General features: G+C 40.0%; 1 protein-coding gene across 1 annotated transcript in view; it reads left to right on the top strand.

The window, feature by feature from the left end:
* Window positions 1-14,841, top strand: part of ARMH3 (armadillo like helical domain containing 3) — a 157,707-nt gene that overhangs the window by 58,275 nt on the left and 84,591 nt on the right. Inside the window, exons 18-20 of the mRNA XM_008144221.3 lie at window positions 920-989; window positions 2,034-2,094; window positions 7,858-7,946. Coding sequence (XP_008142443.1) covers window positions 920-989; window positions 2,034-2,094; window positions 7,858-7,946 — 220 coding nt within the window. The remainder of the gene's footprint in view (window positions 1-919; window positions 990-2,033; window positions 2,095-7,857; window positions 7,947-14,841) is intronic.

The following is a 14,841-nucleotide window of genomic DNA, read 5'->3' as shown; positions in this document are numbered from 1 at the left end:
AAACTTGGAGGTATATTAAAAAATATTACATAGAGTTTTATATCTGAAACTTACTTTAAAAAAATCCTTTTTTAAAAAGATATGTTTTTATTAGTTTCAGAGAGAGGAAGGAAAAGGGAGAAACAGAAACATCAATGATGAGAATCACTGATCAGCTGCCTCCTGCATGCCCCCTATGGGCATTTAGCCCGAAACCTGGGCATGTGCTTTGACCAGGAATCGAACCATGAACTCCTGTTTCATAGGTCGATGCTTAACCACTGAGCCACACTGGCTGGGCTATTTTTGTTTTTTTGTAACTGCCTCTGTTGCTGCCTTTACACAGTCACTTTGTCCCCTTTTTTTTCTTTTTTTTTTTTCTTAAATATATTTTATTGATTTTTTACAGAGAGGAAGAGAGAGGGATAGAGAGCTAGAAACATCGATGATAGAGAAACATCCATCAGCTGCCTCCTGCACACCTCCCACTGGGGATGTGCCCGCAACCAAGACACATGCCCTTGACCGGAATCGAACCCGGGACCACTCAGTCCGCAGGCCGACGCTCTCTCCACTGAGCCAAACCGGTTTCGGCCCCTTTTTTTCCCCTCTTTATTATTTTATCAATGAGAAATATTAGTATACCTCTTTTTATTGTTAGTAATGTCACTTGTAAAATCAAAGTAAAAAACAACAGCTTTCCCATTGTGTAGTATGCTCCAGTACCCTTTGGGCTGTTATTTTGCTGTGAATTGTGTTTTTACCATAGGCTTGCATTGATAAGTGAGTAGCATTTGCGTCCTCCCTGCCCCGCCCCACCCCCACCACTAGAAAAGATAGCATCTCTGTAGTAGTGATGTTATTGGCATGAAACCCATGGTGATGAGCCATTGGATGTCAATTCAGATGCCTATTAATTGCATTTCTTTTTTGTTTGAAGCCTATGCGACACAGGAAGAAGGCAGCGGACAAGAACCTTCCCTGCCGTCCTTTAGTATGTGCAGTCCTGGGTGAGTATCATCATAATTGGCATTTTCTGAGTCAGTGACAGGTTTTTATGATTAAGATGAGCCATAAATCCTGGTTGATATACTTCTTCCTCAGAGAAGTTTTTATTAGTTATGTTTCTTCCCTGGCCTAAGAAACCATATTTTTTGTTGAGTTTGGTAAAGCAGTTCCAATGAGTAAAATGCTCAATTAAAAGGAGCTCTTGTTCAAAGAAAAAGATATTTCTAAGGAGATAAATGACTAAGTCTAAGCTTGAGACATGATTTACATTTGTAAAATATCTTATTCCTGATCAAGATTTCAAATTCTTCCCTCCCTTTCTTGGTTCAAATTGATGTGTCAGCTGGCCAGGAGGCTTGAAGTTCAAGGCCTGCAAAACTTCCTCTGAGATGAGGCTGACAGAGTTATATCTTAGATAATTTTGTTAGAATGCTGCATTTTCCTTGGGGAATGATCTGAACTCTTAATCTCATTTCATTTGAATATTAAGCCCTAGTTCCTAAATCTACTTGACTTTATAAACAATGATTACGACTCTATAATAAACTTCTATCGATCCAAAGCCTAATGGACCTTTTCAGTCAATATCTATCAAACTGAGCGTGATAGTGACATGAGATAGACATTGCTTTAGAGCTGAGTCTCTGGTTACATGGATGTGATCCATAATTTCCTCTCTGCTTACTAGTACCTCATCACTGGGTTCTCAGAATATGATTCTCCTCTGGCTTTTTGTATTAGTTCCATGGTATGAAAAACTTGAATAGCGAACTCTCCCTTGAATCTGAATTTATTGGCAGGTCAAGGCATCCTTCTGGAAGTAGGAGAGTGAACTGATTTTCTTGTTATTTTACAAGTGGCAGGTGGTGAAAAGTGTTGCAAAAGTGCCTTATGTAAAATAAATTTAAGTTCATGTGAATAAAGATGTGCTTAGTGGATGCCACTCAGCATGAGTACAAGGTGTACTCAGATGTTTTTTTTCCAACTCAAAGGCAAGGAATGAATTTAATTCTGATTGATTTAATTTTTCTCCTTTCCCTATTCAGACCTGATGGTAGAGTTTATTGTAACACACATGATGAAGGAGTTTCCCATGGATCTCTATGTGTAAGTACCATGGGTTTTGTGTTTTTTTAAAAATAAATTCTTTATTGTTGGAAGTATTATATATGTCTCCTTTTTCCCCCCATTGACCTCTTCCAGCCCACTACTGCCCACCAGAACAGGTCTCACCCCCTACTGTCTGTATCCATTGGTTATGCTTATATGCATGCATACACATCCTTTGGTTGATCTCTTATCCCCCCTCCCACACTCCCCTGCCCTCCCTCTGAGGTTTGATGGTCTGTTCGATGCTTCTATGTGTCTGGATCTATTTTTGTTCACCAGTTTATGTTTTTCATTATATTCCACAAATGAGTGAGACTGTGGTTTATTTAATGTGTGCAAATCTGTTTTATAGTTGAGTGATAGGACATTTGTAGTCACAAAATTTCTGTGTATACTTCAGGAAAAACAAATTTGTGTGGAGAAGTGTCAGGGAGCATTTTACGGCCTGGATTTATAATATACATCTTTCCAGAAGGGGAAAGAAGTATAACCACAATTTGGATTCTGCACATATCTTCATTATCACTTATAGGCACATTGCATGAGGAATAGGGCTGATGCATTGAAGCAGTGATCGTGGGTGGCTGTTTTAATCCAAAGATATGGAATAGCAGCAGTTAGGAGGTAGAAAAAGGCCAGAGAGATCGAGCTTCTGGTCCCTTTTCAGCTTACATTGTCCTAGCAGCCTGGCCAGAACTGTGTTAACTAGACAGATTATGTATATAGTGGTCCAGCTAGGAGATTCCTGCCTCCTGAGGAGATCTGATGGTATCTCACAATTATTTTTTTATTGTTTGTAAATCCTCATCTGTGGATTAATTTTTTTTTAGAAATGGAAGGGAGGGAGGAGAGAGAGAGAGAGAAAGACAGAGAGACAGAGAGACAGACAGACACATATCGATGTGAGAGAGACACATTGATTGGTTGCCTCTCGAACGCACCCTGACCAGGCCGAGGCTTGAATCTGCAACCCAGGTACGTGCCCTTGACTTGGAATCAAATCCAAGACCCTTCCATCTGTGGGCCGATGCTTTAATCACTCAGCCAAACTGGCTAGGGCTCTCACAATTCTTAACAACCAGTATAGCTAGAGGCAATTGAAAATCATACTTTAGTAAAGTTTAAGCCTTAAGTCTTTCTTTCTCCTTTGCTGTTTCTGCTTTATTTTTGTTTCAATTTTTGTTTATTGATTTTAGAGAGAAAGAGGAAGGGGGAGAGAGGGAGGGAGGGAGAGAAATGCTTTGTTTCTAAAAGAGTTTTATTCATTGATTTTAGAGAGAGAGGGAAAGAGTAAGAGAGAGAGAGAGAAAAAAACATTGATTTGTTTCACTTATTTATGCATTCATTGGTGGATTCTTTCTTTTTTTCTTTTTTGATATTTATCATTGGTTGATTCTTGTATGAGTCCTGACCGGGAATTGAACCTGCAACCTTGGTATACAGGTTCAATGCTCTAACTAACTGAGCAGTTCGGCCAGGGCTGTCTTCCCATCTTTAATGCCCAAGAACTGCTATGCTATATATGTATATTATCTTTATTCCTTAAAAAGCATCTGAAGACACAATTGGTACCTCCATTTTTTGAGCAAGAGAAAGCTGTTTGGTGTGCAGAAAAGAGGCTCAGTGTACTTCGTTCTAATACCAGGCCTGTGATCTAGAGAATATAAAAAATTTTGCTTGGAACAGAGTAGACCTCCAGCTTTTTAGACTGCTTGCAAGCTATATAGTTTTGGTGTCCTAGGTCTGAAATAATGATACAAATTTTACTTTTAGGTAAGTAGGCTGTATTTGCATTTGTTTCATATATTTTGGGTGTTTAGAATTAACCTGATCCTTTATTTCAATTCAAAGATGATGAAAAGCTTTTTAAAAAAATAATATTTATCATGCCGAAACCGGTTTGGCTCAGTGGATAGAGCGTCGGCCTGAGGACTCAAGGGTCCCAGGTTCAATTCCGGTCAAGGGCATGTGCCTTGGTTGCGGGCACATCCCCAGTGGGGGGGTGCAGGAGGTGGCCGATCGATGCTTCTCTCTCATCGATGTTTCTAACTCTCTATCCCTCTCTCTTCCTCTCTGTAAAAAATCAATAAAATATATTTTTAAAAATAATAATAAAAAATAATATTTATCAGATGAGTTTTCTGCTTATTTTATTTATTTTTATATTTTTACTAGTAGCCCTGGCCCTGCGCATGAATCTGTGCGCCAATAGGTCACTGCCACCCTCCTGTAGCTTTCTGCCTGCTGCCCTGCCCTCCTGTAGCTCCCCTCGCCCCATCCACCCCCTCAAAGCTTGCTGCCCTGCCCCCTTCTGTAGCTCTCCAGTCCACTTGTAGTTCACTGCCCCACCTTCCTGGTCTTAAGCGGTTGGTCGTTAAGCCCTGAGGTTAATTAGCATATTTCTCTCTCATTATATAGATTGATTTCATAGAGGAAAGGAGAGGGAGAGAGAGATAGAAACATCAGTGATGAGAGAGAATCATTGATCAGCTGCCTCCTGCATGACCCCTACTGGGGATCAAGCCTGTAACCTGGGCATGTGCCCTGATCGGGAATCGAACAGAGAACTCCTGGTTCATAGGTTGATGCTCAACCATTGAGCCACTGCGCTGGGCTCTGCTTATTTTAGATGGGATCTCTGAACCTCATTACCTTAGGGATCAGATTTTTTTTTTGCTAGAGACTTTATTTCTAGCTTGATTATTTTATGCTCTTCTTTTAGGATATGCTATTTAGTTTGTAGTATATTATTATAGTCTCAGTTTTCTCATTTTCCAAGTAAGGAAACTTAGGCTGTGGACATGCTTTGCCCAGGTTTATTCTGTTATTAAGCACCATTGCCTAGACTTGATCCCAAATTTTCTTAATATAAATTCTAGGCTGTTGCCATTCCTTCTCAGGTGTATTAGTTATCTATTACTGTGTAACAAGATAACATGTATTATCTCAGTTTCTGTGGTTATCTATTACTGTGTACTGAGATAACATGTATTATCTCAGTTTCTGTGGTTAAGGAATCTAGGAGCAGTTTAGCTGGGTAGTTTTGGCATAGGGGTTCTCACAAGGCTGCAATCAGAGCCTTAGCTGGGGCTGCAGGCATCTAAGGAAGTACTAGGCTAGAGAATGTGCATCCAAGCTCATTTACGTGGTTGTTGGCAAGCCTCAGTTTCTTGCCACTTGGGTCTCTCCACAGGGTTGTTTGACATGGCAGCCGGCTTCCCCCAAAGCAAGTAATCCAATAGAGAGAGAAAGAGAGACCTAGAATGGAAGCCATAGTGTCTTTTATAACCCAATCGCAAATGACATATCATTTCTGTTGGGCACATAGACCCACCCTGATACAATGTGGGAAGGGACTAAACAAGGATGTGAATGTCAGGAGGTAGGGACCACTTGGGCCATCTTGCAGGCTGGCTACCATAGTTGCACACCTAGTTAAGTTGCATCACTAAGATTCAAACTCAAGTCTCTGTGACCTCAGAGGCTGTACTCTTAACCAATACTGTGTTAAGTAACAGAGAGTGACTGATGCTGACTGGGGCATCAGAAAAGACATGCAAAGGTTGATGCATTTGACCTGAGTCATAAAGAAACAGTAGGAGTTTTCTGTGTAAGGGAGTGGGAGAGGGACATACCAAGCAGGGGACCAATACTGTATGTTCAAGGGCTTGGAAGTGTGGCATGTTTGGAGAATCGAAAGTAATTCAGGATGATTGGAGTGTAGGGTGCATGAAGGTAGGATAGGAGAGTAGTGAAAACTTTGCCTGAGATTAAGTGGATGATGGGGAACAGTTGAAGATGGGGATGACATAATAATATTGTGTGTTCAGTACAGAGTTATAGGTATGTATCTGTCCACCCAAACCTTCATATCCTAGCCAGTGAACCTGGTCTACACTAAATACTTTAGACCCCTCCTAACCTTCTAGTTCCTAACTTTTTCTATAGTCCCTTGCTTTCTCAGTTGCTTTTTTCCATCTGCTCCCTAATTTAATGTGCTAAGGTTAGGGAAGATGGAGAAGATAATGAGGCATCAAGCTGACAGAGGCTGGGCAGAAGGTCCCAACTTGGGGCTGAATTCCCTTTCTTCATTATTGCCTATGGGCATATTTCAGATCTTCCTCCCTCTTCCAATCCTTTTTCCAGTTTTTGGCACTTGGAGCACCAAGTCCTTTTTAGGTGAACTTATCTGCTCCCAGCTGGGCATCAGGCCAGCTTGTTGCTCTACTTATTATTATGTACTGCTTTTTAGAAGCATACAGCAGAGTGAGAAGTTGAAAGCAAAATGAATTTCTACCATTTCAGATAACTTTATAATCCTCCTGGTGAAATATGAAGAAATATGGAGTGTAGAAAGACTTAATACTCAAAGCCAGGATCTGGGTCAGATACGAAATAATTTCACATCTGTATATAAATGCTATAGGTGAAGTAATAATGGAAGAAGGCGCTTATACAGAGAAAAAAAGAGAAAGAGAGAGAGAGAGAGAAAGGAAGGTCAGAAGGGAGGGAGGGAGGGAAGGAAGGTAGGAAGAAAAGAAGTGAGAAAGAAAGAAATGGGAAAACCCAAGCAGTTTCCACTCCTGGCTGTAATTCTTGCTGCCATCCCCACTGCTGTCATAAGATTTGGGACTGCGGGGAAATAGTCTCTGAGGAATAAACTCTCCTTTAAGTTACTCTTATATGGAAAACTTGGACTCTTACTAAGTCAGAAAGCCCCAAATATGTGGGTAGGCACCAGAAGAAAGTAGAGACTTCAGTGGACCTCACAAGAATATTTCAGGTTAAATTGTGTCTTGTGTTGACAACATGCATGAATGAAATTTGGAGTCATTCAGCCAGTGTATAATTTTAAGATAGTAGCAGTGTTAAAATTTTTGTTCTGCTTGGTAAATAGTTTAAGTTGAGACCACAAGGCTAATGATGTCACGTGTTGGGTAGCTACAGAGGCAGGAACAGTGCAGGAGTGGCTATCAATAGCCTTTAACCAGAAGGTGGTGGCAGCAGGGGTGGGGGACATAGTTTGTATCTCACTGCTGCTCCACAGTGGCTCAGTGTTGAGAAGGCATTCTCCAAAGAGCCAGGTGCAGGCAGGCTGTCTCCATCCAGGCCATGTGAGAAGTGCTGGCATCTTGGAATGTACTGTGCGTGGGTAGTCACGCATGGGCAACATCCAACCTCCCTCGCTGGCTGCAACAAAGCTTCCAGCACCAGGTACCTAATGACTATCAATTTAATGGGGAAATTGATAGGAGAGTTTGTATATTCCTAAGTTAAATCATGGCTTAAGTAAGGGCATCCTGTAGCTAGTGACAACTGCATCATACAGGAGAGATCACACCACAATTTCTAAAGTTGAACAAATGATTTGGAAACTATTAGGATGATTTACACTATAATTTTTATCTCTTGGTAAGTAGCTTTGATACAGTTTATTTAGAGACTAAAGGAATTAAAATTTTTAATGTATATATTGATTTATATGTTAATTTATATTTCTCTATTGTTTGCAAAATATTTTTGATATCACTCTTGAAGATACTTGAATTATTGCAAGCAGTGTGTGTGTGTGTGTGTGGGGGGGGGATGTTTTACTCACTGGAAGGCTGCAGGTAGGCATTCCTTTCTTTTGCATGTGTACAGATTCAAAGCCAGCATCTTAGTGGCCTTAGCAAAGTTGCCTCACTAAAGAAAGGGTATCTTTGGTGAGTTGCACCATATTCTTAGGCTTATCCCAGTTTTTCTCTTTCTCTGTTACAGACGCTGCATTCAGGTGGTACATAAGCTACTTTGTTACCAGAAGAAGTGTAGGGTACGCCTGCATTACACCTGGCGGGAACTCTGGTCAGGTAACTTTATGTTTTTAATTCTTCCTCTTTTCCTATATCTTTTATGGAGCACAAGATGATTTTTTTAAAAACTTTTTAGTTTGTTTAGGATGCTTCTATTTTCATTTATATTTTTTGTCATTTCAGCCTTGTTCTAATCCAGACCTGAGCATGTCACATATCTATTCCATATTCTCTTGTTCCCTCTCCTCCCTGTATTTTTTTTTGTGTGTCAGCTTTTAGAAACAGTTGAATATTTATTGAGTTCCAATGCTTCTTCCTTTGAGTAAGAGAGAGTAGTCAGTACAAACTTGGATTCTCTCTCAATTCCATTTGGTAGCAGCATATGGACTATAGGGAGGCTTCTGTGTGTTTCTTCAAGATGAGTAATCTCAGGAGGAATGTCATAGGGAGAGGGGGAGCAGAGGAGGCGGAGAGATGGGGGAATCCTGTTCTTTGTGTTACATCTGGCATTATTACTGTTTACAGACAGTGTCAATTATACCACTCCCCCAGTGCCAGAGACAAAAACAGCAAATTACAGTGTTTACTTTTGTCTTTGTATCCTTTTGGTAGCCCAGTAAAGTCACTGCCCTGCCTGCAGGCGGGAAGTGGCTCTTCTCTAAGGGTACAATTAATGCTCGCTTGCCACCCCTTTCTTTGGTACAATTTAAATGGAGCTTACAGGAAAGCAGAGGAGAGACATATTCCCTGAGGCATTCATTCATTTGCTGATAGGTCCTGTGGCTTTCATGACCTGATGGTACAATAAAGTCTTCTCCAGATAATTATAGTGATGAATGGTTACCCCACTCTGGGAGAGTTTCTCTGTAGTCTCAGCAGTGGAGGGTGTATTAGTGTCAGAGGCTTTTTAAGAAAAGAAGAAAAGGGTCAGTAATCTCGCCCCCTTCTATTGAATTTATTTCACTTGTTGTGACTTGTTGTTTCCTCCCAACCCAGTTTGGCTTTCTAAATTTAGTCGTCCATAATGGGAAGTAGAGATTTTTAATAAACGGATTAGCAAGATCTTTGCAGTTAATGCCTATGGTAGTGAAGGGGGAGTAGGAGAATAACACGAAATGGCAATAGTAGCATTTTTTGTGTGAGAGTTTCAGACTGAGGGAATGTCTGAAAGACAGAAGAGCTAAGGAAAGATCAAAAGAGACTGAAATAACTAAAGTTAGTAGAATTTCTTAGGAACAATTCTTTTTAATATAAAGGACTATTATGTTTGCCTATGAATATTAGCTATATGATTGTTAGGCTCTAAAATTTAGGATTGGAGAGAAACACAAAAATGATGCAACTCTGTTTGTACAGTTGTAGGATTTATTTATAACAAGTACAAATGGCTTATATATGTAACTGATAGGAAGTTACACATTGTAACTGAAAAGTTGGTGGTAGTAGTTGGTTTTGCTTGCTTTTGATTCTCTTCTGGTTTTATTTTCTGTTATTCTATTTTCTTTCCTCTCTATCCTAGCCATCACATCTCTGGCCCCTGGGATTTCTCTGGATTTTCTCCCATCCTCATCATCTGCTGTCTTCTTCCTCATTGCACTCTTCACATTGCCTGTTCCACATTGCCTTCTCCTGCTCACTGTGGCCCTGGGCTTCCCATTGTTCTTCTACCTCTACCTTATATCCTGTCCTTGGTGCTATTATTGTCATACATTTTACTTTTACATAGGTTATAAACCCCACAATTCATTGCCATCATTTTTGTTTAAAGAGGCAATCGTCTTTTAAAGAAATTTTAAAATGTCTTTTATATTTATCTTTTCTGACTTACATTTCCCCATCTGGCTAGGAAATTGTGGGTCAGGAGACCATTCTATGTTGGTCAGTTGACTTGATGTCCTTGAGTTCTTCTGTGATGTCAGCTCTGTTTATAATTATGTGCTATCTCAGAACTGATGGATTGACATCCTAAGGCCCTGGATAAATTTAGAGGAGGTATAATATGAGTGTCATTAGTGAGACTTGGATGACTGCTTGCTTCTAAAGCATAAGCATTTGTGCTAGAGCTCTCTGCCAAGTGAGGTTATCTTCTTTTCCTAGATAGACTGAAAGAGCCCTCCTGGAACCCTGTCTCCATGTGTTCATACATGGAGTATACAGTGAGATGTAGAGCAGTAGGTGTTAAGGAAAACTGCAAAATATCACACTACATGTGATGCATCAGAGCCCATAATAATGTATAATATTGCAATCAGTGAATACAAATGTGACTAGAGGATCCACCCATTCTTTGGCTGGTGCCACCCCTCATATAAGGGTATGCCCATGTTTTCACTCTTCCTTTGCCTTCTAGACTTATTTATTTGAGGGAGCTGTTGAAACTCATCATGGCAAATAGGCTTACATGTATAGCTACCTGTCCGTACATGTGCTGCAAACTTTAATTCCATTTTATTTACAAATAAGACTGGCAAGGCATATGTGGTGTTAGATTAGATATTCAGAAGTCCTTGGGTGTCTAGGAAGCAGTCAGCTAGGATCCAAATGCCTTTTGTCATATGGAATGTGGTTGTTTAATATCCCTGCACTTTGAGTGATTTTTATTTCTATGATGTTGGCTATTGTAGCTTTTTGTTATTGGGGAGATAGCCAAAGGTCCCCCTCTAAATTCTTATATGGAATTCCCAGACTTTGTCTCATGGACAAGGACAAGTCAGCTGCGGTAGTTGGGGGTTTAATCCTGCCTGATATGTTGACTACAAGCCGTGACCTACTCCCTGCTGCCACTGTCTATTTATATGATGCCTGTCACCATGGCATCTGAGTATGTGGGGAAATATATTTAAGTTAACTTCAGCTAGACTATGGAAAGGACTCTCTCATTGTCCTCTTTTCAGCAATCACTATTTTTCATCAAGTTATGGAAAGTTCAGAAGCTCTTCTCTGACACCTAGGCTTCTATTTTAGCACATCACATTGTTTTGCTGTGTTTACAAATGTCTGAACAATGAATTGTTTAAATATCTATCCTCTTTAAAAAGTTCCTGGAGGGCAAGGTTTGTGTTTTAATCATTATTTCATCCCAAATACACTACTTGGGTTATGATAGGGGCTCAGAAAACATTTGAGAGAATAAATGAATAGATATTAGAATTTCCATTAATGATGAATCAATATTTTCTTAAAGCAGTACAGTGTTGTGTTTGGGTCTTAGAACTAACAATAATAATAGGACCCAGTAGGATGTTTGTTGTCATGTTTCTGTTGAGCTGACTTCATCACCTTTTTTTTTTAAAAAAAAGTTTTTTTTATTGATTTCAGAGAGAGGATGGGAGAGGGAGAGAGAAATAGAAACATCAATGATGAGAGAGAATTACTGATCTGCTGTCTCCTGTATGTCACCTACTGGGGATCAAACCACAACCCCGGTATGTGCCCCAACTGGGAATAGAACCAGCAACCTCCTGGTGCATGGGTCGATGCTCAATTACTTAACCACACTGGCCAGGCCATTATCTTTTAATTTTAGTTATTGATGTGAAAGGGAGTGGTGAGTAATTTCTCTTTTCTTGTCTCTTTCTTCCTTACGTTCAAATACATGGATTGCTTTTTACCAACTAAAAATGGAAACTAATGGTTTCTAAGCCATTAACCAAAGAATGAGTAGAATGTTTAGAGAGAAGTATGTAGTTGCTGGAAAGGGAAATCTTTGAACAGAGCTTCATGGAGTCAGCTTATTTTACTACCACTTCAGGCAGACGTGGCGTTAGGGAGGCAGCCTCCATTTAAATAACGCAGCTTTCCACAGTCTAAAAACATGGGTTGAGCCCTGACCAGTCTGGCTCAGTGGGTAGAGTGTTGGCCTGTGGACTGAAGGGTCCCAGGTTCGGTTCCAGTCAAGGGCATGTATCTTGGTTGCGGGCACATCCCCAGTGGGGTTTGTGCAGGAGGCAGCTGATGGATGTTTCTCTCTCATCAATGTTTCTAACTCTATCCCTCTCCCTTCCTCTCTGTAAAAAAATCAATAAAATATATTTTAAAAAATAATAAAAACATGGGTTGATTTAAAGGCAGATTTATACTGGCATTTTATATTCGATATTTAACTAGGGATCACAGTCCTTCTTACCCTTTCACCTTGCTACATTCCTGGGCGATAAGTCATTATTTTTATCACCATTTGTTGGGGAAGGGAGTAGAGATATAGAAGGGAAGTGATTTACTTCCTAAGGATCATGGAACCAGATACTAAGCAGATTAGAACTTAGCGTTCCTGACTCCTTTGCTCAGATGTGATCACTAGGCAACATTTGCCTCCCTGCAGGAAGAAAGGCCTCCAAAGCCCCCAAAACAATCTGTTCAGCTCCACTGTGCTAAATAGCATCCAAAGCATTCACAGCTCTGTGGAAAAGAGAGAAATTGTACATTGCCTGACCTTTCAGGTACCTACTGGGAAAATGAAAAGCCTAGAGAGTGTCTAGCTAGCTCTCTTATCACTGGCAGAAGCCTATGACTTCATGGTTTAGGTATACCTTGAGACTGGAAATCGAGAGCCTTTTGTAGTTATGCTGTTGTTGTATGGAACTGAACATTTTCAAGAGAAAGAATGACCTGAGCCATAGATTTATCCTGTAGTTCTTGTATAGTATAATTTTGACTGTTTGGTAGCCCCTCCTGATTTGGGAAACTATCCTTTGGAAAACTTTTAATTGTCTGCTTCTTTTAGTTTAGTTTAAAAACTTTTACTATTGATATAATTATAACTCACAGGAAGTTGCAAAAATAGTACAGAGAATTTTTGTGTCCTTTACCCAGCTTCTTCTAATAGTGACATCTTATATAACTACATTATTGCTTCTTTTAGTTTTGAAGAGAGTATCTAGGTGGGAAAGAACAAAGCAGTAAATAGCTAGAGTAGATGGGAAGAGAAATTTTGGCAGCTGCTATTACTGTTTTGTTTTTTAAATTGTTCTTGCTCTTTACCCCCAGTTTTCTCTGATTTAGTGAAATATATTACAAGATGTATGCTAGGCTTGATGTACTTAATTAATACTGCTCTGTGCCCCAGCCTGTTCCTCAGTGGTTAGAGTGTTGGCCTGTAGACCAAAGAGTCTTAGGTTTGATTCCCAGTCAAGGGCATATACCTTGTTTGCAGGCTTGATCCTGACCCTAGTCTGGTCGGTCGGTCAGTCTCTCTCTCTTTCTCTCTCTCTCTCTCTCTCTCCCTCTCTCTCCCTTCCTCTCTTTCCTCCTTCTCCCTCCCCTCTAATATCTCTAAAAACATAAAATAAATTGAAAAAATGCCTTAGCTCTAGCTTTCATGTGCAAAAAGATGGAGGCTTTTATCTTCTGTTGATAATCAGTTCGAAAAGTTAGAGTGTTCTAATATAGGCCATTAGAATATATTTATCTGTTTCCATAATTTTGTTATGTAATTCTGTGTAGCAGTATAGAAAGCCCCAGGACTGGAAAAGATTGCCAGGAAACTCTTTTTATCCTCTTCAAATCACCACATTTGACTAAATCCAAAATTTACACTATTTTGAATCTTTCTTTCATCTCTTCAGAAACTTGGCAGAAGAAAAAGATAAGAATTTCTAACAGGTTTAGCCTGTTATAAGGAGAAAAAGATTCCCACCTAAAAACCACTAAAAGAGTGAGCAATCTCTGTTCTTTCTCTGCACATGAAGTCACTTCCTAACCAGAGGCCCATTAATGTCTTGTCACTTAAAGAGACAGAGGAAGGAGTAGCTATACTTTTGTGGCTGTGCCTATCCTAGTTTTAAAGCAGGGGTGGGGAACATCTGGCTCGTGGGTTGTATAAGGCCCTGGTTGTATAAGGCAGGTTGGTCTGGCCCTGTCAAGGCAACCGCAGGCAGGACTCAAAATTCAATAAATCTAGGAGCTTTTTTATAGCAACAAATTTTTATTAAGTAAATTAAGTGAATGATGTTATAAATATCCAAATGGCCCTTGGCAGCAAAAGGTTCCACACCCTTGTTCTTTTTTATTACTGTTTTTTAAGTCTTTATTGTTGAGTGTTACAGATGTCCCCTCCCCCGCTATTGTCCTTCCTCCACTCACTTCCTACCCTGCCCTTCACCACCCTATTGTCTGTGTCCATAGGTAAATGCATATATACATACTAGAGGCCCAGTGCATGAAATTTGTGCACTGATAGGTCCCTAGTGGCTGCCAGCTGCTGGCCAAGTACTCCCTCCCTCCACCCCTCCCACCCCCCCCCGCCGGCCCGCTCCCAGGTTGAACTCCCAGAAGAACTCTGGTTGAGGGGACAATTTGCATACTATGCTTTTATTATATAGGATAAGATCTTTGGTTAATCTCCCCCCCCCCCCACCAGATCCGTCAGTCTGTTCCATGTTTCCATGCCTCTAATTCTATTTTATTCATCAGTTTATTTTTTTCATTAGATTCCTTGTTTATTTTGATTTTTAGATTCAGTTGTTGATAGGTATGTATTTATTGCCATTATATTGTTCATATATTTTTAATTCTCTATTGTTTAAAGTATTACATATAGTATTATTGTTCATATTTTTTATCTTTTTTCTTCTTCCTTTTCTTAAAGAATATCTTTCAACATTTCATGTAAAACTGGTTTGGTAGTGATGAACTCTTTTAGCTTTTTCTTGTCTGTGAAGCTCTTTATCTGACCTTCAATTCTGAATGATAGCTTTGCTGAGTAGAGTAATCTTGGTTGTAGGTCCTTGCTATTCATCACTTTGAATATTTCTTGCCACTCCCGTCTGGCCTGCAAAGTTTCTGTTGAGAAATCAGCTGACAGTCATATGGGCGTTCCCTTGTAGGTAACCAACTGCTTTTCTCTTGCTGCTTTTAAGATTCTCTCTTTGTCCTTAACCCTTGGCATTTTAATTATGACATGTCTTGGTGTGGGCCTCTTTGGATTCCTCTTTGGGACTCTCTGTGCTTCCTG

The sequence above is a fragment of the Eptesicus fuscus genome, chromosome 17, assembly GCF_027574615.1.
Source record: "Eptesicus fuscus isolate TK198812 chromosome 17, DD_ASM_mEF_20220401, whole genome shotgun sequence".
In the NCBI taxonomy this organism is placed as follows: domain Eukaryota; kingdom Metazoa; phylum Chordata; class Mammalia; order Chiroptera; family Vespertilionidae; genus Eptesicus; species Eptesicus fuscus.
This window is presented reverse-complemented; position numbering and strand designations above follow the sequence as displayed.